Source organism: Enhydra lutris, unplaced genomic scaffold, assembly GCF_002288905.1.
Source record: "Enhydra lutris kenyoni isolate GAN:26980312 unplaced genomic scaffold, ASM228890v2 scaffoldscaffold4, whole genome shotgun sequence".
Classification (NCBI taxonomy): domain Eukaryota; kingdom Metazoa; phylum Chordata; class Mammalia; order Carnivora; family Mustelidae; genus Enhydra; species Enhydra lutris.
In genome coordinates, this window is record NW_019154088.1 from 4,733,812 (window position 1) to 4,759,849 (window position 26,038).

Sequence of the window (26,038 nt, forward strand, 5' to 3'; positions counted from 1 at the left end):
GTATAAAGTACCATAAAAAATAAAAAGTGAAATATAATCCCTGCTCCTCAAGGTACTTAAAATCTTTAAACAAAACCCACAAGATAAAAAACAAAACAAAACAAAACCTAGTAGCTCTGTATATCAAGACAGATTAAGTACTATAAGAGAAATACAATGTTATATGAAGGTTCCAGAGAGGAAGTTATTACATTCAGTAGAGGCACTTGAAGGAAAATATCAAAAGGAGATGCCATGTGAAAGAAGCAACTGGAGAGGAAATGTTATTTCTGACTATAACACAGCACTATGCAAGAAAGACATGGACTGTGGCGGTGGGGGAGAAGGCGGGATGAATTCTGACATAGTCTAGTATAGATGGGAAGTAGGTACTGTGTAGAGGAATACTGGGAAAAGATGAAACACAAGTGGAAGCCGTATTATAGAGCACTTCACAGATCAATGGTAAGCAATGAAGATTTTTGATGAAGAGAGGAATGTGACTGCATCTATGCTTTTTAGTAAGACGAATCTGGCAGGAGTTTGAAGGATAAATTATAGAGTGAGAGGAAAACCATAAATGGAATATAAGGGGTCAATTAATTTACAGGCCTGAAGCCAGGTTCAATCTGACATGATGCCCAAAAGCCTATAGAACCGATTAAGACTTTATATTTTGTAAATAAGTGCAACTAAATCAAACTAAAAAAAAAAACTTCTGCAGAGCTAGAGAAGCAATCAACAAAATGAAAAGACAACCTATAGAATAAGACACTTGCAAATCATATATCTAATAAAAGGTTAATACTTAAAATACATAAAAAATGCATACAATTCACTAGCAAACAAAACAAAACAGCAAAAAAACTACAAAAACCCCCACAAATAAATGGGCAGTGGAATGGAATAGGTATCTTTTCAAATAAGGCATCCAAATGGCCAGCAGGTACACAAAAAGGTGCTCAACATCATTAATCATCAGAGATATGCAAATCAAAACCACAATGAGATATCACTTCACATCTGTTAAAATGACTATCATCAAAAAGGCAACAGATAGCAAGTGCTGGTGAGGGTATGGAGAGAAGGGAATACTTGGGCACTGCTGGTAGGAATGTAAATTGGTACAGTTGCTATGGAAAAACAGTATGGAGGTTTTTGAAAAAAACTAAAACCATATGACCCAGCAAGCCCACCTCCGGGTATATATTCAAAGGAAATGAAAACAGGATCTCAAAGAAATAATCTGTACCCCCATTGTTCATTGCTTCACTATTCCCAGCAGCCAAGATATGGAAACAACCTAACCTTAATCAACAGACAAATGGATAAAGAACGTGTGGTATGCATATACCTCATTATATATATACTAAGTGAAATAAGTCAGAGAAAGACACATGTGGAAACAAAAAAATTCCAAACCCAGAGAAACAGAGTAGAGTGGTAGTCACCAAGGGCTGGGGAGTGGGGTCAATGGGAAGATGTATATCAAAGGGTGCAAATATCCAGTTATAAGATTAACAAGTTCTAGGGATCTAATGTACAGCATAGTGGTTATAATTAATAATACTCTATTATATACTTGAAAGTTGCTAAAAACATAGATCTTCAATGTTCTCACTACAAAAAAGAAATGGTAATTAAGTGATGGAATGGGGGTGTTATCTAATGCTAGGGTGATAATCATTTTGCAATTTATAAATATATCAAGTCAAAGCACTGTACACCTTAAATTTACACAATATTATATGTCAATTATATCATAAAACTAAAAAGACTATATTTTGCTTGTAAATACCAGTAATTTACTGGCTTACCAGTAATTACCAGTAATTTACTGGTAAAAACAAGTAAATAACTTTTCAATGCAATTACTATGATAACTTAAATCTCACCTAAATGCATTGTTATGTTAAACTCATTAATACCATACATTTTGCTTCCTTCTGTGAATTCACACTAGGTGATTTTATTTCGAGTTGAGAAATAAGGATAAAATATTTTAGTTGATAAGTACTACATATAACAATATGAAAAAAATTAAATGTTCAATTAAAAGGACCATCAGACCAACATTTACTTATTTATTTTAGTTTTTTTATTTTAATCACTGGGTGCTCATCACAACAAGTACATTCCTCAATCTCCATCAACTATTTCATCCATCTCCCTACCCCTTATCCCCTCCCCTCTGGTAACCATCAATTTGTTCTCTATAGTTAAGAGTCTCCTTCTTGGTTTTGCTCTCTCTCTATTTCCCTTTGTTCCTTTGTTTTGTTTCTTAAATTCTACCTATGAGTGAAATCATATGGTGTTTGTCTTTCTCCGATTTTGCCTAGCATTACACTCTCTAGCTCTATCCGTATTTTCACAAATGGCAAGATGTCATTCTTTTTTATGGCTGAGTAATATTTGTATGTGTTTGTGTGATGTATGGCTACATCACCTCTTCTTTATCCATTCATCAATCAATGGAGACTTGGGTTGCTTCTATAACTTAGCTATTGTAAATAATGCTGCTATAAATGTAGTGGTGCATGTATTTTTTGAGTTCATGTTTTTGTATTCTTTGGGTAAATATCCAGTAGTGCAATTGCTGGATTATATGGTAGTTCTATTTTTAACTTTTTGAGGAACCTCTACATTGTTTTTCAGAGTGGCTGTACCAGCTTGCATTCCCACCAACACGGCAGAGGGTTCTTTTTTTCTCCACCTCCTTGCCAACACCTGTTGTACGACTAACATTTATTAAGAATTAATCTTGATTAAATGAACCCAGATTGATATGAAGCATCTTCTATATCATCCTATTCCTGCTTAAAGAGATGACAAAGATAGGGTGCTATAAAATTTAGTAACACAATATTTGTAATATATAGCTATTGTAATTCACTCTGATTATCAACACTGCCCAGTGTTGAAATCTGAATGAATTAGCCATGGAACTGTTAGTTTACTAAGTACTTTATATAGACTCCCTGTCACTTTTTATATAAATACCATCTTTTTATTTAAGCCACCATCAAGCCCTATCAATTCACCTCTGCAATGTCCTCTCTTCACCTTTCCCACTGCTACTCCTCTAGTTCAAGTCCTCAGAACCTGTCAGCTAGCCTCATATCTCAGTTTTCAATCTGAACCCCTCATCTCCAGAATTCCACTTCATCAATCCATTTCTTGCATCATTATAGTGGTTCAACTTAATGACAAGTTCCCTTCAACTGTACAATTCTGTCATTCCTTTTGTAAAGTCCTTCAGGATAGTGGCTTTCAAATTTGTTTAACCTTAACAATTTGTTTAACAGCCTAGAATATACCTAATGTACATGCATACACACACATGAATGCACATTTCACAAAATATAATTAACCTTACTATGTACAATGCACTTTGATACTTTCTATTTTATTCTGGTCTCTTTCATTTAAAGGGAAGAAATGGTGTGACACATTAAACTGAGTTTGGAAAATACCACCTTAGGGGCTTTCTACTGCCTAAATAATCCTTGGCCTAAAATTTAAGACACTATTTTTTTGCTTCAATCAACCTTTGCAGACTGATTTTTCACTACCCCTTAAACTCTGATCTCTAGCCACACTGAACTTCCTGCTATTTCCCTAATATATCTCATGATTTTCTGCTTCCATGACTTTGGCTAAGCTCTGCCCCTAATTTGCAACATTCTTTTAGGCATTCACCCATGCTGCCTTTGTCAAAATCCAAACAACTTTCAAGGATATCAAATGTACTTTCCCCCATAAGGCTCTCTGAATGCCCCAACACAAGATTTTTTTCTCCTCAGAATCCTCACAGCCGGGGCACCTGGGTGGCTCAGTGGGTTAAAGCCTCTGCCTTCGGCTCAGGTCATGATCCCAGGGTCCTGGGATCGAGCTCCACATCGGGCTCTCTGCTCAGCAGGGAGCCTGCTTCCTCCTGTCTCTCTCTCTCTGTCTGCCTCTGCCTACTTGCGATCTCTGTCTGTCAAATAAATGGGTAAAATCTTTAAAAAAAAAAAAAAGAATCCTCACAGCCTTTTAAATTGCATTCTCCAATGGCAACTCTACCTTGTAGTAGTTTCTTTGTGTACAGGTCTTATCTCCTCAAGCTCTGTGAAGGCTGAGACTGTCTCATACATCTCTCTACATTTCCGGTACATTATAAGCATCCAATTAATGTTTGCAGAATAAAAGACATAAAAAAGAGTCTATAAACTGTAGTAGTATCAAGTTAAAGTTAAAAGGAAAAGTCAAGGGGCACCTGGGTGGCTCAGTGGGTTAAAGCCTTTGCCTTCAGCTCAGGTCATGATCCCAGGGTCCTGGGATTGAGCCCCACATTGGGCTCTCTGCTCATCAGGGAGCCTGCTTCCCTTCCTCTCTCTCTGCCTGCCTCTCTGCCTACTTGTGATCTCTGTCTGTCAAATAAATAAATAAAATCTTAAAAAAAAAAAAAAAAGGAAAAGTCAAGGTCAATTAATACACCTTTTTAATTCACTCAATTTTTTCTCACATCAGCATGTCACAGAAAAGGCCACTATTGAATCAACTCTTACCAATAATAATCATTTTAAAAACTCTAAATATTTATTGATTTTATCTTTGCTTTTTATGGTTACTGTATGATTTAAGAACTATAAATCTGCTGAATGAAGATGTTCCCAATTTAAAAGGGAAAGTCATGGGGCTCCTGGGTGGCTCAGTTGGGCAAGCATCTGACTCTTGATTTCAGTTCAGGTCATGATCTCAGGGTCATGAGATTGAGCCCCACATGGGATTCTCTCTTTCCCTCTGTGTTCTCTACCCCTGGTTGTGTGTGTGTATGCGCTGTCTTAAAAAAAAAAAAAAAAAAAAAAAGGAAAGTAGATGTAAAAATATCAGTTTAAGATCTAACATACTGTTGTGTGACTACCAATAAAGTCCTGTGCCACAAAAAAATATTAAGGATAACAATAAATGAGTAAAGTAATTTATTTATTATTTTTAAAAACTATTTTATTTGTCAGATAGAGAAAGAGAGAGAGAGAGAAAGCAGATAAGCAGAGGTGGCAGAGGGAGAGGGAGAAGCAGGCTTCCCACTGAGCAGGGAGCTGGATGTGGGGCTCGATCCCAGGATCCTGGGATCATGACCTGAGCCGAAGGCAGCCACTTAACTGGCTGAGCCACCCAGGCACCCCATGAATAAAGTAATTTATATTTGTGAATTTTTTTTTAAGATTTTATTTATTTATTTGACAGAGAGAGAGATCACAATTAGGCAGACAAGCAGGCAGAGAGAGAGGAGGAAGCAGGCTCCCCGCCGAGCAGAGTGCCTGATGTGGGGCTTGATCCCAGGACCCTGGGATCATGACCTAAGCGGAAGGCAGAGGCTTAACCCACTGAGCCCCCCAGGCGCCCTTGTATTTGTAAGTTTTGATAATATATTCTCAGTATTTTAATAGAGAATATGACAAAGACAAGGTAAACTACAGATCTAGAGATGAAGTAAAAGACTATAAGACAGAAACATGCATCTGGTGTCTTAGACAACACAACTCCAAACTAGACAACTACAGAAAGTTTCTAACCAAATAAAGTAAAATAGTCAGCAAAAAAGACAAAAAGTCAATAGGATACAAACAACAGAGTCTTAAAAGATAAGTCAAATATACCCAACATACTTTAAAATATATAGAGTATATGTTAAGATAGAAATTATAGTTCATAGAAGAGAAGAATACAGGGACATAAAAGTCAACTACTGAATTTATAGAGAGGCACTGAATCAGGCCAAAAAATAGAGTATACGTGTGCATGTTTAATACACACACACTATCAGTGATACTAAGTAGAGAAAGTTCAAGGTTGAGGAGACAGAATAATCATTTTGCTACAACAAGGGAGTCACATTTTCTAGACTTTAGGGGGAGTCTACAGATGAAGACTCTAGATCTGTGAAAAGTTTACAAACTATAATAACTGACAAGTATAAGCCAATATTTTATTTCCAGACAGATCATCCATCATGAGCTTTCTATGTATGCTTGACTTTATTGTCTGAAGGGCCGGCAAAACACAGCCTCAATAAAATCACACCTGGGAGTCAAAATGACACTTGTCTGTGCTAATTGCAACTCTTCTGTTTGGGGTCCAGAATTGATACTAACAAAACATTTCTTGTGCCAAGGGACCAGGTTTAATGTCCAAAATCTTGGGAACTGACAGGGCTTGAGGCAAGCTGTGCAATGCTGAAGAGCCAGGAGCAATCTGTATAGGGCTATGTGCCTGTTTAATTAGCAGTATGTCTGGGTCCTCCCTGAAAATCTTAAGGCCTTCTTATAAGTTTCTCACACCCTAAACCCTTTGGATTTGCTTTAAGCCACCCAACCATCTAAGGCTTTTTTCACCAAGATCCAAAGTGGAAAGAAATCCACAGAGCAATTTTCCACCATAATAAGCATGTTTTCTAACATGCGGATACCAAAAACAATTTGAAAAAGTGTCTGCTTGGCATTTTTATAAAATATTCTGCAGCTGGAAATTATTCTTGGTACACTTAGTGGTTACACTGCCAAATCTGATAGGATATCTTATTTTGCAAAGTTTCATTATGATGCCTATTCCATGTAAGCTTCCAAGTGTAAAAACAAAAATAAGCAATCCTACCAATGTCCTGAGAAAGAGTATACGTATGGAAAGCGGACAAGTAAAAGACAGGAAATAGATAAATTAGAGCCAATTTCACAGAAGGGTATGAGGTGAGAGAGGTTCTTCAGAACAGAGATAAGAGTGTGGAAAAGCATAGGCAAGATTCAGACATGAAAAGCAATCTCCTAGAAACATCATCAGTTCTTAACTTGAACCCAGAAATTTGTGTGGGAATGACAGGATCAGACAGGTAGAGATGCAAGGGTCTCTTCTTAGAGTCTTTTATGTCAGGCTAATGCGTTTGTAGTTTGTCTTAATAATGGGTTATTTAAGTATTTGTGCAGAACAGCTGATGACAATATAGTAGAAAGGCTGAATGGTACACAAGGCAATATCGAAGGCAAGTTGACAAATCTTCTCACTTGTGAGAAGAATGAGACCAAAGGGTCGGATATCAGAAGCCACAGAGTAATATCAACAAGTACTAGGGATGTAATAGTGGTGGTTGGCATGGGAACTGAGAGAAAGTAGAAATCTAGTAGTGAGACTCTAGTTTAGACTCAGGTGATAGGGTAAATGAGGATGATTTTAACTAAGAGGGAAATATAGGAAGTGGAGCAAGTTCATGAAGAATGAGAATGACCATATTTTGAACTTGTTGAGTTTATCATGCCTATAGAATATTAAGGTGGAGAAATCATGAGCAACCGAATACAAGTTCCAGAGTATAAGCTCACTGTTGTAATTCCAATGATAAACTATTTTTGAAAGAGGTTAAGAGAGAAGGAGGGCAAGAAGAGATGGAGGATAGGAGGGAGGGAGACAATAAAAGAAGAACTATTTAGGATGGTGCCCAAGTTTGTAAGCAGCTGAAACCTATTTATTTTTCAGGAAACCTGCTGCTTTTTACCTCTCTGACACAGTTTGCACTTCTACCAGCAACAGCCTGCTTTGTATTTGGGGAACCACTTTCCCCCAACAGGTTCTGTCCTTCCCATAGAACCATAGTAAAATGTGGTTCCAGTAATCATGACTCCCATCTCTTGCTCCAGGAATGGCACATGACCTAAGCCAAGCCAGTCAAATGAAGTCATCTTCTCCCATTAATAACTAGCTAATGGATGATATAAGTCAGGCCACTGAGTGACAGTGAAATGTAACTGGATCTTCCTTTGAGTTATTTTAAAAGACTGGAGCTTTTCCGACTAGATTTGAACCAGGAAGAATGTAACCGGGAGCCATCTTAAAACTATAAGGGTCTAATCAGAATGGAATCAACAGAAAATAAAGGAAAGAAATGGAAATGGGGAAAAAAGTGATTATCTTCTCTGTCTTCTGTATCTAGCTTTCCTGAAGTCAAATTTATCTTTAGGTTATTGTCAATAAATTTCTCCTTTTCTTAAAGGAACACCTGTGCACTGTTAGTGGGAATGCAAACTGGTGCAGCCACCAGTGGAAAACAGTATGGAGGTTCCTCAAAAAGTTATAAATAGAACTACCATATGATCCAATAATTTCACTACTGGATATTTACCCAAAGAATATAAAAACACTAATTTGAAAAGATATATGCACCCCTACGTTTACTGCAGCATTATTAACAATAGTGAAATTATGGAAGCAGCTCAAGTGTCCACTGATACATGAATGGATAAAGAAAAGGTGGTATATATATTCCATGGAATATTATTCAGCCATAAAAAATAATAAAGTCTTGCCATTTGCAATAACATGGATGGATCTAGAGAATATAATGCTAAGTGAAGTAAATCAGTTAGCGAAAGACAAATACCATATGATTTCACTCACAACTGGAATTTAAGAAACAAAACAAATGAATAAAGCACAAAAGAGACAAACCAAGAAGGAGACTCTTAACTATAGAGAGCAAATTCCCCTGAGGTTACCACAGGGGAGGTGACTGTGGGGGATGGGTGAAATAGATGAAGGGGATTAAGAGTATATTCATCATGAGAGCACTGGGTAATGATAGAACTGCTGTATCACTATATTGTACACCTGAAACTAATAAAGCACTGTATGTTAACTACACTGGAATTAAAATTTTAAAAATTAACATGGAAGAAAACAAATAATACTCAAAAAGTAAATAAGTAAAATTCTCTTTTTCTTTAAAACTGCTTGAATATGACTTTCTACTTCCTGTAACCAAAATAAATCTATCCAATACAAAGAGTAAAATGGCAACCGATGTTTTCAAAAATATTAAGTTAAAATCTAGTTTTAAAAAATCAGTCAGTTATTTATAAACCTTTCTATCAACAGCAAACTTTCTGTTTAAAAAAACAAAGACAGGGGTGCCTCAGTGACTCAGACAGTTGGGCATCTGCTTGTGGCTCAGGTCATGATCTCCAGGTCCTGGGATCAAGCCGGGTATCCAGCTCCCTGCTCAGCTGGGAGTCTGCTACTCTCTCTTCTTCTGCCCCTCCCCCTGTGCATGTTCTATCTCTCCATATCTCTCTGTCTCAAATGAATAAATAAAATCTTAAAAAAAAATAAAAAAATTTAAAAAGACAACTACTCATTTATTTTTGTATTCAAATTACAATGCAAGTGTCAATTAAGCAATTGAAGATCATAGCAAGATAAAATGCCTAATGAGAAAAAGAATATGAGAGGAAAAAAGTAGCAAGGATTAGAAGAGGAAGACTGAAAGTGAATATTCAACTTTGGGAAGAATATTAAATGCATTCCATTAGAAAGAAATTAACACAGATTTCTGGATGAAGAGAGTTCATTAAAATGAAAACAAAGGTATAACCTCTAGAAAACAAAGAGGTGGGGCAGGCAGGGGCAGACATAGATGGCAAAAGGATTTCCATAAATTTCTTGAGTCAGCCAATCAAGAAGAAACAATGACTGATAAATCAGCATAAGAAGCTGTAACCCACTATTTGCATTGAAGAGAAGAAAGCTAAGGAAGAAAACAAACTAGGCTACATTATCCTGAACTCCAGACATAACAAGTGTGAGATGTGGGGCTGAAAAACTCTAAAATCAAAAATGTTCAGTCATCTTTGCTCTTGCCTTATTCTTAGATACTAGATATGAATAAGTAACCAAAACAATTGAGAAAAGACTATGACATGAAAGAGAAAAAATAAGAGAAAGAAACCCTAAAGAAAACATTAATATTTTAGGAAGCAAAAGACAGTGTTTAAAACTAATTTGTATTTTAAGAGGGATATAAGGATATTACATCTACAGAAGGAGAAACTAGCTGCTATAAAAATGAAATATGCCTGCTAAGAAAGTAGGGAATTTTAAAAACAATCTTACATAATGTACAACAAAACAACATAAGTGTAGGAAATAATGTGAGAAAAGATAAGAGACATGAAGATTCAATCTAGGATGTCTAATATCTGATCAGTGAGAATACCAGAAAAAGAGAATAGGGAGAATCAGGAGGGCAAATTATCAAACAAATAAAGGAAGAGGATTTCACAGAGCCATCCTCAAACTGCAATCCTATTGGCTCTGCTATTTTTTGTGTAAGATTTGACATCATGTTTTTATCCATCCAGAAACAAAAAGCCATAGCCGTTCAAGGTCTTATACCCACACATTCTTCTGTACTGGGGAAAGTGTTTATTTTCTGCCAACCATTCACCAACCTAGGCCTCATTCTATTTGGTACACATAAATTAACAAAGCCATCACTGATCCAATCACTATAGTCAGGAGAATGCCATATTGTGACTGGCTTTCCCCTGGATTAATACCAACTCTGAATGGTCACTATGGGGAAGAAGGCAGGGACATGCTGCCACTCAATAGGAAGCTTCAGAAGGGATCCTGGAGAAGCAACGTTCAATATCCAATGCATTGTTGTGACATTTCTGTACACCAACCATAAAGGCACAATCATAAAAGTTAACAGGGAGGAAAAAGACTTAGCTAAAAAGAACAAAAATCATATCAGCCACAAATCTCTCATCAGCAAAATGCTAGCAGACCATGAAGCAGTATCTTCAGTGGTTTAAGGAAAAATTATTTTTCAATCTAAAATTTTAAGTTTAACCAATGTATCCATCAAATGTGAGGGTAGAAAAGGAACGCTATCAAAATGTAAGGATTTCAAAGTACCTTCTCTATGAAGTTTCTTAAAGATGGACTCTACTGAAGAGAGGGAATAACCAAGAAAAAGGAAGATATCAGGAACAGTAAGAAGGGCCTCCAAAACACTGGAGAAAGAATGAATATGTTAATCCTTAAATATATTCTCCAGTGGGATATGGTGTTTACATGTATCTTTCAGTAACAATCACATTTCTTCTATGACTTAAAAAGAAAACACAAAGAATTTGAAAATTACCAGGAAATAATCCAAGTTATCTATACGCCAAATTAATCCAGATGAAAACCATGGAGAAATTTTAATATTAAATAAATTCTAAAGAAAAAAAGTCTAGCTTATGAAAACCACGTTATCTTGTAACCTTGAAATATACATATGTATCTACTTGTCATAATCACCTGGTCATCTATGAGATACAAAGGCTTATTACATTTCTAGTATTTTTTTTTAAAGATTTTATTTATTTATTTGACAGAGAGAGAGCTCACAAGTAGACAGAGAGGCAGGCAGAGAGAGAGGAGGGGAAGCAGGCTCCCTGCTGAGCAGAGAGCCCGACGCGGGGCTCGATCCCAGGACCCTGGGATCATGACCTGAGCCGAAGGCAGAGGCTTTAACCCACTGAGCCACCCAGGCGCCCCACATTTCTAGTAGTTTTTAAAACTTCCACAAAATAGTTAGGAAACTTAACTCCAAATTCTTCCAAGTCATTGTGACTTTTTTTTCAGCAATTAGTCAATTACATACTTTGCAAAAAGAAATATCTCCTACTCAAAAATTAGCTCTAGTATTTTGTGGAAAAAAGAGATACAAGAACAAAAGATTGACTTACATACAAAAGTCACAAAACTGCAACCTGTTACAAATAAATGTTTATAATGAAAATGAATCTAAATGCTTCCAATGCTCATTAATATTCAAAGGATTAAAAAATGCAATTCCATCTTTTTCTTAGAATGAGTAAACACTAACTTGAAGAATTATAGCTTTTCTAGATTCATTTTTTTCCATAATTACTCAATTATTCATTAGAATATGTAAGACCTCTATTGAATCCTTATAGGAGTGCTTCATAAATGGATTTAACTGTAAAAGTCTGGTTATACAATATCTTCTATAAAAGCAATATATTTCCAATATTTATGTCCTTAAAATATCCTATAGTAAAACTAGTATTTCTATACAGAAAAAGAAGGAACTATTTAGTCCCCGACAACTTGATAACATCTCTTTCAACTGTAGTTATAATTATCATGTATGAACTTCCAGAGCAGTTGTCAAGATTTAACATTAGCATTAATTTATGTCATAACTGACTGTTACTATAAAGATAATGGGAAAGCATCCATTTCTCCAAAGACAGCATGGATCGAAAGGGAAATTTCTTCTTAATTACTACTAATCTGCCCATTTTTAATTAAATTGATTAATAATTTATTATCTTTCCCTTTCTTGGAAGGCTGTTATTATCACATAGCTTCTCCAAAGTTATCAGTTATCAGTGATTTTTAAGCAATCCAATTACTTCTCATGTGAATCCCACCATTTTGTAATACTGGTTTATGCTAAAAACTTATTACCCAATATCTTTGTACCCTGAAAAAGAAATTTTAAAATGTAGACTTTGTACCTCAGTATTTCACACCTTAAAGTGAACAGTGTCAAGATCTTATTTATATAGAGAACACCATTTAAGTGGAACTTTTTATGCCTTTCTCCCTTGTTTGATAAGCAAAATAGTTGTTATTAATATGTATCTTCCCACAGGAAAGAAAGGAGCTCCCTGTAATTTCCTTTGAAAAATATCTATTTCTTATACTATCTATAACTAAACAGTAAATTATGGCATTATTCCAAAAATTTTCTCTATCAGTTTTTTTTAAAGGGTAAATAAAAATGAAAATGTTCTGACATACAAAATGAGATAAATTTTAATTAAGCAAACTTTGAAAGAATTTAAGTGCTTCATATATTTTTCTTAATTAAAATCCTTAATTGGTATTAAGCTTTGATCAGTATCAAATTTTAAGTATAACATGGAAGTAGCTATTTGACACCAGCAAATTTTCATGACATTAGTTCATAATATAACTTCTGAAAAGCTGAGCTTCTATGAAGAATGAGAAAAATAAAATGCAATGCCTCTTGGTAGAAAGGACAGAAATCTTGCTTTCTTTTGCGAAAATATGCTAAGACAAGCAGGAAACATTAGCTTAAAGTCCCTATTTCATTAAATATGCCCTGTATGAACTGACTATAGCTGAATGAAAAAACTTCATATTGAGAAGAATACAAAATGTAGTCAAATAGTTAACTATCAATGAGAATGAAAAGATAATGGCTTAGTATAAAATAATCTCCATGAATTAACATATACTGAATATAGTATATATTAGATATATGAGTCCCAGGTTTTCTCTCCTAAATTTTCTGTTTAGAAAAATTAATAATCAATGCATAATGGTTGCTAAACTCTATGTACTGGGGCTTAAGTATTTATTTATTTATTTATTTATTTATTTATTTACTTTCAAGAGTTTTATTTACTTGAGCGAGAGGGAGAGAGTGAAAGGATGAGCAGATGAGGAGCAGTGGGAGATGCAGACCCACCACTGAGCAGGGAGCCTGATATGGGGCTTGATCCTGGGACTCCAGGATCATGACCTGAGCTGAAGGCAGGCACTTAACCAACCGAGCCACCCAGGTGCCGAAGGACATAAGTATTTAATTCATAACTCTCTTACTAGATTTAAGCAAGGCTCAGTCTCTTGCTTTCATTAGGTCTATTTAAATTTCACCATACCAGAAAGGTCTTGCTTGACCACCCCTTATCATCACTTCTTATCATTCTTCTCCATTATACACCAAGTGTATGATTTGCTTGTCTGTCTATTGTCCGTCTGCTTCCACTGGAAAGTAAGCTACAGCAGAACAGGGCTTTGTCTGATCTGATCATTGCTTGAGACACATCTCCAGTATCTAGAACTATATACCACACACATAGTACACATTCAATAAGTACTTGCCTAGAAAAAATCATTAAAAGATCACCAGCTACAAAATCCTAAGGAAAACTTAATTAAATATCATCTGACAATCCTGAATGCCAAACAATAACAAAAGTTTTGTTTTTAAATAGTATTTAATATAAAGGCATAATAAGTTTTCTTTTCTATCCAAAAAGATAAAATACCTTTTCAAAGAATAGTTGGGCCACTAACAGTTGTTAATTATTTATTACTAAGTAATTCAGTTAATGTAATTGGTCACTGGGCATACCTTAACAAGTTTCAAAAGCTCATAGAGATCTTCGACCTCATCACCTTCGCATTTGGTATACACTCGTCCTGTATCCACACTCCTTCCTCTTATGGTGCGGCGGTAGAGGGGAAGAGCCATTGCTTCTGCATACAAATCAATAGCGTGATGACCCACTGTCTGATACATGTAGCTATCCAGTTCATCTGCCCCCACTGCAACAATGAAAGTAGAAATAATCAGTAAAACAGAGTGAAAAAGAAAAAAGATTTGAAAGTCCATCTGAGTTTTACTGCTTCGAGACTTACTACACTATTTATCTCTCTGCATTTACTAAGTGAAATAAAGGGGTAGAGTTGCACATTTGTCCATAGCTGCATCCACCTCACATCAGCTCTAGTCATCTCTATTGCTAATTACAAATACATATAAATTTTTAAAACTACATACAATAAATGTTTAAAGAGAATAATATAGCCAATAAATTTTAATTAGTTTATTTGATTAAAGATTTTATTACATAAATGTTTCTCAAATCATTCAAGGTTATTTACAAAGTCATCTAGAGTTGTAGGAAAAAAAACCTTGACAAATACATATAAAAATAAATCACGTGCTCTTGGTATATTTTATATTCAGTATTTCAACAAGACATACAAAAATATATAAATTATGGGGGGACACCTGGGTGGCTCAGTGGGTTAAAGCCTCTGCATTCAGCTCAGGTCATGATCTCAGGGCCTTGGGATCAAGCCCCGCATCGGGATCTCTGCTCAGCAGGGAGCCTGCTTCCTCCCTTTCTCTCTGCCTGCCTCTCTGCCTACTTGTGATCTCTCTCTCTGTCAAATAAATAAGTAAAATATTAAAAAAAAAAAATATATATATATATACATATATATATAATGAGGCAGTCCAAGATGGCTGCATGAAAAGACCCTGAACTCACCTCCTTCCTCAGACATACCAAAACTATAATTATGTATGGAATAATTCCCAGTGAATTCTAGCTGAATAGCTCCCTCCACAAGGGATAAAAGGGCCACATCAAGGCGGCAGAAGCAGAGACTCGATCTAACCCCAAACCCAGCAGTGACCTACAACAAGGAGGGGGCTTACAATACTGAAGCCTCTCTCTGAGGAGTGAAAGGTTTATGCAGTCTGACACCTCAACCCTGTAGGACCTGCACAGGAAAGACAAGGCCCCGAAAACATCTGGCTTTGAAAACCAGTGGGGCATACACCCAGGAGGACTGGGAGACTGCAGGGATTTGAGATATTCATTTTGAGGAGCTTGTGCAATGACTCACTCCTCCCAGGACCCAGGACAAAGTCAGCAGTTTGAGAAACGACTGGATTATATGAAGACTCATCTAATGTTAAAGTGACTGCTGAAGGGATAGAGACAAATGAGGACTTTCTTTGGAGATGGAGAACACCATTTTCCCACTCTCCATCTCTCTTTACCTTGCTAATACTAGTGGCAAGTACAGGTGTCTGGTTCCCAATACTTTTCTCCTATGTGGGTAAAGTTATGGGCATGCCCCACCCTCAGGGCACTTTCCTGGCCCTGGTAAATCCACAGGTGAGCCCTACCTCCATGCTCTTTTCCTGCATTACCAAAGCTGTGGGCATGTCCTACCCCAGTGCTCCTCCCACATCTTGATAAAGCCATGAGTATGCTCTACACCCAGCGCTCTTCTCCCTGCATCACCAAAACCATGAACAGCTCACCTTCAGCACTCTCCTGCAGCCTGACTAAAGCTGGCCACCAAACACAGTCCACACAAGGGACATCCCTTAATCACCACAACCCGGTAGCCAAAGGGGCTTCTGTTTCTGGGCCCCACAACCAGAGAGACAGTTCTGCACAGGTTACCAAACCCACAGCACTGCACAGACAGCAGACTGAAATCATCTCAAGTCTGCCTGTGAAAATGGCCCATCTACTTGTCCTGGAGCTTCAACCTGAGGGACAGGCTTCATGTTAGTCACATATTGAGAGATTAGAGAGGTGCTCTCAGGGACCACAGTCAGGGAGATGAGCCCTGCCTTCTTTGAGCCCCAACATGGCCTTGTCACAGCTCACTGCTACCTCCCAGAAAGAAGCTTATACACTTGTCAGAAGCCCTGCTTTTTGTAACTAGTGCCCAGAGAACACATCCAGATCTCCTGGTCTGGCAGCAGAGTTTACACTTGTGGTCCCACAGAAATGTATATATTTGCATTCTTCAAAAGCTGCTGCCTGAGGATCTAGTGTCCAGAAACTAGGTCTTGACTAAGATCACTCTATTTGGAACACTGACAGATCTTGGCACACCTTCAACAATGGGGACCTATCAAGAATAAATAAGTCTATTTAGACAATCACAAAAATTTAAGAGACAACCAAGAGCTAGGGCAAAGCTGAACAACAAGGTTCATCTCCTACAGAAGTCCATTCCTTTAAGACTAGAAGAGGTATCTGTTTCATCTAATAATAGAGCAAACAAAGAGAGTAAAGCAAAATGAAGAAACAGAGGAATATGTTCCAATTGAAAGAACAAGAAAAAACATCAGAAAAACATCTTAATGAAGCGGAGTTAAATAATTTACCTGATAAAGAGTTCAAAGCAGTATTTATAAAGATATTCACTGAATTCAAAAGAAAAACGGATGAGCACAGTGAAACTTCAACAATGAGACAGAAAATATAAGAAACTACCAAACAGAAGTCACAGAGCTAAAGAACACAAAAACTGAACTGAAAAATACACTACAGGAGTTTAATAGCAGACTAGAAGAAGTAGAAAAAGTGATCAGTGAGATGCAAGACAAAGCAATGGAACTCACCCAAAAAGAGCAGTAAAAAGAAAAAAAATAAGTGAAGATAGTTAAAATGACTTATAAGACAACATTAAGGGTAATAACATTCATATTACTGAGGTCCCAGAAGGAGAAAAGAGAAAGAAGCAGAAAGCTTATTGAAGAAATAATGGCTAAAAACTTCCCTAACCTGAGGAAACAGACATCCAAGTCCAGAAGGCAAAGGGAGTTCCAAATAAGATGAACCCCCCAAAATGCATACCAAGACACATTATAATTAAAATATCAAAAGGTAAAGATAAAGAGAGAATATGAAAATCAGTAAGAAGGGGCACTTGGGTGGCTCAGTGCTTAAGCATCTGACTTCAGCGCAGGTCATGATCCCAGGGTCCTTGGATCGAGCCCTGCAGCAGGTTCCCTACTCAGAGGAAAGCCTGCTTCTCCCTCTCCCCCTCCCCTTGCTTGTGTTCCTTCTCTTGCTGTTTCTCTCTCTCTGGCAAATAAATAAATAGATAAATAAATAAATCTTAAAAAAAAAAAAAGGTAGTAAGAAAATAAACTAGTTACATACAAAGGGAATACCCCCTCCCCCCCGTAACACTATCAGCTGATTTTTCAGCAGAAACTTTGCATGCCAGAAGATAGTATCAAAATATACTTAAAGTGCTGAAAGGGAAAAGAAAACAAAACAAAATAAACAAAGCAAAACAAAACAAAACCTCCAACCAATAATAATCTACCTAGCAAAATCATCAGTCAGAATTGAAGGAGAGATAATGATTTTTCCAGACAAGAAAAACTAAAGGAGTTTACCACCATTAAACTGGCCTTATAAGAAATTTTAAAGGGACTTCTTTAGGATATAAAGAAAAGGCACTGTCTAATAACTAGAACACACATGCAAGTAAAAATCTAATGGGTTAAGGCAAATATATAGTAAAGGGAGTGAATTAACCATTTATAAAATCAACATAAAGGCTGAAGAGCAAAAGTAGAAACATTAACTATAATTACAATAGTCAGTTTAGGGACATACAAGACTAAAAGATATCCAATATAATATTAAAAACATAAAGTGTAGGGGAGGGAATGTAGCTTTTAAAATGCATTCAGATTAAAGTTGCTATCAACATAAAACAGACTGCTAAATATAGACTGTTAGGTATATATGAAACTCATGCCAACCCAAAACCAAAAACCTATAGTGAATACACAAAAGATAATAAGAAAGGAACCTAAACATAATGCTAAAAAAAGGCATTAAACCACAAGGGAAGACAGCAAGAAAAGAAATTAACAGAGAGAAACTACAAAAAAGAGACAGGAAACTTAACAAAATGGCAATAAGTTATATACCTAACAATAATAACTTTAAATGTAAATGGACTACATTTTTCAATCAAAAGGCACAGTGTAACTGAAAGGATTTATTTAAAAAAAAAAAAGGCAAATAACAAGGCTCATCTCTTTTGCCTAAAAGAGACTAACTTTAGATTAAGGACACACAAAAGAAGAAAATAAAGGGAATGGAAAAGATATTCCATGCAAATGGAAATAAAGCTGACAAAACAGACTTTAAAACAAAGACAGTAACAAAACATAAAGAGCATCATATAATGATAAAAGGATCAATCCAAAAAGATATAAAATTTGTAAATGAAGAACCTAATTATATAAATATTACCAGATCGACTATTACTGAACTAAAAGGAGAAATGAACAGTAATACAATAATAGTAGAGAACTTGAATACCCCTACTTACAGCAATAAATTGATCATCCAGAGAGAAAAATCAACAAGGAAATATAAGCCTTAAATGAATGACACAAGACCAGATGAACTTGATAGATTTATAAAGAACATCCCATCCAAAAGCAGCAGAATACACAGTTTCTTCTCAAGTGCACATGGAACTTTCTCCAGAATAGATCTCATGTTAGACCAGAAAAAAACTCAATAAATTTAAGAAGTCTGAAATAATATCAAGCATCTTCTCTGACCACAATGGTATGAAAACTAGAAATCAATTACCAGAAGAAAACTGGAAAGATCACAAGTATGTGGAGATTAAACAACACGCTACTGAACTAATGCATCAATAAAGAAATCAAAGGAGAAGTCAAAAAATACCTTGAGACAAATGAAAATGGAATTAAAACAATCCAACATCTATGGGATGCAGCAAAGGCAGTTATTAGAGGATAGTTCATAGCAATACAGACCTCCCTCAAGAAACAAGACAAATCTCAAATACACAATTTAACTTAACATCTAAGGAACTAGTAAAAGAATAAACAAAGCCCAAAGTTAGAAGTAGGGAACAACACAGAGTATAGCAGAAATAAATGAAGTAGAGACTAATAAGACAAAAGAGAAGATCAATGAAATTAAGAGCTGGTTCTTGGAAAAGATAAACAAAATTGACAAAACATCTAGATTCAGGAAGAAAATAGGAGGACTTTGAATAAATAAAATCAGAGATGAAAGAGGACACATTACAACTGATACCACAGAAATACAAAGGACCGTAGGAGTTACTAAGAACAATTATACACCAATTGGGCAAAGTAGAAGAAATGAATGTTTTTAGAAACATATAGTCTTCCAAGACTAAATCATGAAGAAATTGAAAATCTGAAGAGACTGATAACTAGTAAGGAGACTGAATCAGGAATCAAAAACAAAAAACAACAAACAAAAGTCTAAGACCAAATGGTTTCACTGGTGAATTCTACCAAACTAAAAAAAAGATTTTATACCTATCCTTCTCAAACTCCTCCAAAAAAACTCAAGAATACTTCCAAACTCATTTTATAAGGCCAGCTTTACACTGATAACAAACCAGAGCAGAATACCACAAAACAAGAAAATAACAGCCAAATATCCCTAATGAACATAGACACAAAAATTCTCATCCTGAATTCAATAATATATTAAAAGGAACATACACTATGATCAAGTGAGATTTACTCCAAAGTACTAAGATGGTTTAACATCTGCAAATTAATTAACATGAGGCACCACATTAGCAAACGAAGGCTAAAAATCATATGATCACCTCAATAGTGCAGAAAAAACATTTGACAAAATTTGGCATCCATTTATAATAAAAATTCTCAGCTAAACGGATATAGAGGGAATGTACCTCAACATAATAAAGGCTATATATGACAAGACCACAGCTAGCATCATACTCGATGGTGAGAAGTTGAAAGCTTTTCCTCTAAGATTGGATGAGACCATTCTCATCACTTTTTTAAAAAAGATTTTATGTATTTGAGAGAGAGAGCGTGAGTGGAGAGAGGAGAAGAGACAGAATCTCAAGCAGACTCCACACTGAGCACAGGGCTTAACACGAGGTTTGATCCCACAACTCATGAGATCATGCTCTGAGCCAAAACCAAGAGTTGGATGCTTAACTGACTGAGCCACCCAAGCACCCTACCACTCTCATTGCTTTTATTCAACATAGTCCTGGAAGCTCTGGACACAGCAATTAAGCAAGACTTAAAAAAAAAAAAAAAAAAAAAGTCCACATTAGGAAGAACTGTCACAATTGCAGATGACATGATACTATATAGAGAAAACCCTGCAGACCACAAAAATATTAGAACTAATGAACGAATTCAGAAAAGTTGCAGGATACAAAATCAGTATACAGAAGTCTGTCACGTTTTTATACACTAATGACAAACCACCAAAGAGAAATTAAGAAAATAATTCCATTTACAATTGCATCAGAAAGAATAAAACACCTAGAAATGAATCTCACCAAGGAGGTAAAAGTCCTGCATGCTGAAAACTATAAAATATTGGTGAAAGAAACTGAAGAAGACACAAATAAATGCAAAGATAGTCCACGCTTGTGGGTTGGAAAAATTAACATTGTTAAGATGTCCATACTACCCAAAACAATCTATAGATTCAATGCAATATCTATCAAAATTCCCATGACATTTTTCACAGAACTAGACCAAATAATTTTAAAACTTACATGGAACCACAAAAAGACCCTGAATAGCCAATGTGGAGAAAGAAGAGCAAACAAGGAGGTGTCAAGCTCCTTGACTTCAAACTGTACTACAAAGCTATAATAATCAAAACAATATGGTATTGGCATAAAAACAAACACATAGATCAGGGGAAAAGAATAGAGAGCCCATAAATAAACCCACAATATATGGTAAATTACTTTACTACAAAGTAGGAGCCAAGAATACACACTGTGGAAGGGATAATCTCTTCAATAAATAGTGCTGAGAAAGCTGGAAAGCCACTTTCAAAAGAATGAAACTACATACATCATATATAAAATGAATTAAAAATAGATTAAAGACTCGAACAAATCAGAATTAAAAATAGATGAAAGACCTGAAACCACAATAGTTCTACAAGAAAACACAGATGGTAGGTTCTCTGACATTGGTTTTGGCATTCAATTTTTGGATTTGACTCCAAAAGCAAAAATTAGCAAATGGGACCAAACCAATCTAAAAAGCTTCTATCCAGCAAAAGAAACTATCAACAAAATGAAAAAGGAACCTACTGAATGGATGAAAATATTTGCAAATCATATACCCAATAAGAGGTTAATAGTCAAAATATATAAAAAATGTATACAACTTGAGAGCAAACAAAACAAAACAACCCAAACAATCCAAATAAAAATGGTCAGAGGATCTAAACAGACATTTTTCCAAGGAAGAATAGAGATGACCAAATGGCACATGAAAATATGTTAAACATTACTAATTATGAGAAAATTACAAATCAAAACCACAATGACCACTGAACACTGGCTAGAATGGCAATTATTAAAAAGATAAAAAACGACAAGTGTTGGAGAGGAAGTGGAGAAAAGGGAATCCTTCTACACTACCAGTGGGAATGTAAATTGATACAGCCAATATGGAAAAACAGTATGGAGATCACTCAAAAAATTAAAACTACCACTACCATATGATCCGGCAATTACACCTCTGGGTATTCATCCAAAGAAAACAAAAATGTTTCAAAAAGATACATGCACCCCCATGTTCACTGCAGCATTATTTGCAATTGCCAGGATATAGAAACAATATAAGTTTCCATCAGTGGACAAATGGATATAGAAGATGTGGCATATATACTGCTACATACAAGGGCATTATGCTAAGTGGAATAAAGTCAGATAGAGAAAGAAAAATATCAAATGATTTCACTCACATGTGGAATTTAAAAGAAGAAAACAAAAACAAAATCATATAGATATAGAGAACAGATTTGTGGTTATCAGAGGGAAAGAAATTGAAGGGGGATGGGCAAAATGGGTAAAGGTGGTTAACTGTGTGGTGATGGATGGTAAACAGATGTGCTGTGGTAATCACTTTGTAGTTTAAACAAATACTGAATTATTACGTTGTGCATCTGAAACTAGTATGTTATATACCAATTTTATCCCAATAAAAAATAATAAAAAGTTACCATATCTCAGGTGGAGCCATAAGTTTTGTAATATATTTTAAATAAAATTGTCTATCTTAGAAAAAAAAAAGAAATTCAATATTGTTAGTTAAATATGAGTACAGAAACATAACTTAAGCTAAGCAATAACACAATCATGGTTGTCACAAGAGTCCACAAATAATGATATAGGTAAAATAAATGAGTTACATCAGACTTTTTGATGATACAAATAAACTGAAAAATATATTGGAACAGGCTTTTTGATCTTATACATTTACTTTTTAGAAAAAAGAATCATGAATGTACAAAATATTATTTGCAAATATTCATCATAGCATTATTCACAATACACTAAAATTATTGTGTATTCACATAATGAAATACTATGCAACCATTAATATAATTTTGAAGAAAAGCATTTTCTTTTTTTTTAATTTATTATTGAAATATAATTCACATACAATGTTGTATTAATTCCAGGTGTGCAACATATCGATTCTACAATTCTATATATTGCTCAGTGCTTACCACAATAAACACAGTCACCATCTGCCACCATGTAACATTATAATAATATTATTAACTATATTCCCTATGCTGTGCTTTACAACCCGATCTGATAAATATATCTGTATCTCTTAACCTAATTCATCTATTTCACCCATTCCCTCCACCCACTTCCCCAACAACTACTATCTGTTTTCTGTATTTAAGTCTGTTTTCTTGTGTTTGTTCATTTGTTCGGTTTAAATTCCACATATAAATGAAATCATATAATATTTGTCTATCTCTGTCTGACTTATTTCACTTAACACAATGCCCTCTAAGCCCACCCATGTTGTTGCAAATGAAGAAGGAGCATTTTCTAAAGCGTGTTCTACAGAGTAGGAATCTCATGAGATGTTAATAGGTACTGGATGCAAAAAGGATTCCATGATCAAATAGCTTTATTAAAAATGGAGACAACCATGTTAAGTAGGTATCTTTGCTGAATTCTTCCTAGGCTATTGTGCTTTAAGCTACTCCAATAAGGGGAGAGTATGAATGGTCTCTGAAACCGTCATAGAAGAGTACATTGCATCAGGTATTTGTGTTTCAAAGAAGATATCTAGGGAATGCTGTGATGGGATAATACTTAATGACATGGGAGATGTTCACACTATGTTAGTAAGTAAAAAAAAAAAAAGTCACAATTTGTTTGACCTATATGTATGGATGCGTGTATGTATGCATATATGCCAAGAATATCTAGTGAATGTGAGTATGAAGGATAATCTACAAAAAGGGATGAAAAACTGTATTTTAAGGGCCCCTTCTGTGATCAAAACCATCACCATATGACATCACATTTTGGCCCACCAGGTCTGAACCTACATCATAATGTTTTCTTGTGTTTGTTCATACATCATACTGGCTTCCACGTACTTGCATTATTATTATGTAACTGTCTATTCCTGGCCACAGTAGGAAGTAAAGATATAGCCAAAGTCACCTAAAAACCTTTCAGCTTAACCTCATCTCAGACTTAGACTGGATCTATAAATGTATTAGTTTTAAAGTATATTGATACAACTGAATTTATATATTTAAAGAACTCTGAGATTCTCAGCAAGAAACCTCCTGATGTCAGCATAATAATTACAACATTTTACTGACTGGGATGCTTGGATGGTTCAGTGGGTTGAGCATCCAACTCTTGATTTCAGCTCCTGTCAGGCTCAGTCTTGAGCCCCCTGACTCAGTGCTCAGTGCTCAATGGGGAGTCTACTTGGGATTCTCTCTCTCCCTCTCCCAATTCCCAAACCCCCACCACTGCCCCTGCTCATGTTCTTGTGCTCTCACTCTTTACCTCTCTCTCTCTCTCTCCAATAAATAATAAATCTTAAAACAACAACAACAACATTTTACTGACTTCAAAAACCTAGAAAACAATTTTCCTTTAAGGCTCCATTTAGTCCTAACCACAATGTAACTTGTATTAATGGAACCTACATTGCAACAATGGTATGAGATCAAATAAAACCAAAAGGCTCCACTGTTGCCTGAAGCACCTCAATTAACATGCCACAAAAGTTCCTACTACATAAAGAGATGGTTTTGTGAATTTTATTACAAGTTCACATTATCCCCATTGATGGGAATAAATTCCTTTTCAGACTACCCATTGAAAACCCCGTGCCATGAATTCACTCTAACAAGTTTTATACTGGAGTCCTCTCTACCAGTTATTCCTCATTAAGATTTCTTTTGCAACATGTTTGGGGGACAGGGGAAAAAGTCAATCAATGAAACATTCAATAATCACCAACTTCCTGCTGACTTTAAATCAAGATTAGCTAAACCCTTTCCATCTACTAACCCACAACCATCTATTCTCTTCCACTACAATTACTATAGTTTCAGCTGATTTTCCAGCCCTTACTTCATAAGATTTTAATTCCATTTACTATTGAATTTTTTCTCACTAACAGTATTCTAAGTAAATGTCTCCACACCATTCTGAGGTATAATTTAGAGATACACTTTGTTTATCATTTTACCCATCCTGCCAGTGAACCATGAGACATGGAAGATTATACATTAATGATTCAGTACAAAGTAACTATAATAATTCAAGTAGGAAAGCTTAAGACAAGATCGAAACTCCAGGAAGGGAAATTATATCATTGTATGTATTATATATTATACAAACTTCTGCCTTTTAAATATCAAGACCTCCCAAACAGAAAGCTTAAAAAACCCACTTGCCTGATTAGCTACAAGGAGTAAGGGAATTTTTTTCCCTTTGATAATAGAACGTAAGTCTACAACAAAATTCTGCTTCTTCTTTTATAATACAGAAGTTACAGTATGTTCCCACTCACCCTTAGTCAAAAAGTTTTCTCTTTATCATTTAAAGTCAGAAAAAAAAAGGTCATTTTCCACACATTTCTAAAATGCTATTATTATTCATCATTGCAATCCTAGTGCAAAATCCTAGAGTATGTGTTTCCCCATGACCCTCTATAAGACCCGTTTTCTCTTCCTATAAAATATTTCTAACCTCTGTCTTTCCACATCACTTTCAGCATTACTTGGGTCTTAAATGTGAAGGAAAGAAAATTCAAGTATCTGACTGAAATACCTGCTTGCTCTTCCAGGCCTAATTCTAGTTAGGTCATTATTCATCTGTCCACCAGTAACGGAGTGAATGCCTACCAGAGGCACAGAGCTGTCCCAAGTGCTGAGGTGCAATTAAAACACAGAAGATACAGAAAAGAAACATAGAAGATATGACCTTCCTCTCAAGAATCTTAAAAGCAATCTATTTGGGGATAAAAATCAAAGACAAAATAGATAGACAACAACTGTAAAATGATATAAAAACAAAAATTCAACAAACTGGCAGCCTTGAGGAAGGAAGGAAGGAAGAAAGAAAAAAGGGACATATTTAGCGCTAGATTCAGATTCAACTAAATTTACTGGATGCTTACTTCATGCCAGGAACTCTAATTAGTGTTTTCACATATACTACTCATTGAATTCATCCTAAAATAACAATAGAGCAAAAGCATGGTCTTGAAGAAAGCTGAGTAAAGGGGATGATAATCTTACTAGAAGAGCCATGTGGAGAAGCAGTTAAAATAAAGTCAGACAAATGTTAATCTCTCCCTATTATACTTCAACAGATAATATCTAGAGTTATATGGGTATAATAAAATAGTATAAAACACAAATTGGTGTATATTTTTCTTTTTTTTAAATTCTAAATGGGGAAAAAAAAAAACCACCCAGATGTGGCAATAGATGTTAACTAATCTTCTTGTGGTAATCATTTTGCAATATACACAAAT

At 35.5% G+C, this 26,038-nt stretch overlaps 1 protein-coding gene across 2 annotated transcripts in view; it reads right to left on the reverse strand.

Annotated features, from left to right (window-relative positions):
- The window catches only part of LOC111162261 (diphthamine biosynthesis 6), a 183,452-nt gene that overhangs the window by 152,890 nt on the left and 4,524 nt on the right, over positions 1-26,038 (reverse strand). For both annotated transcript variants that reach the window (XM_022526548.1, XM_022526557.1), the window contains exon 3: positions 13,979-14,172. In XM_022526548.1, coding sequence (XP_022382256.1) covers positions 13,979-14,172 — 194 coding nt within the window. The remainder of the gene's footprint in view (positions 1-13,978; positions 14,173-26,038) is intronic.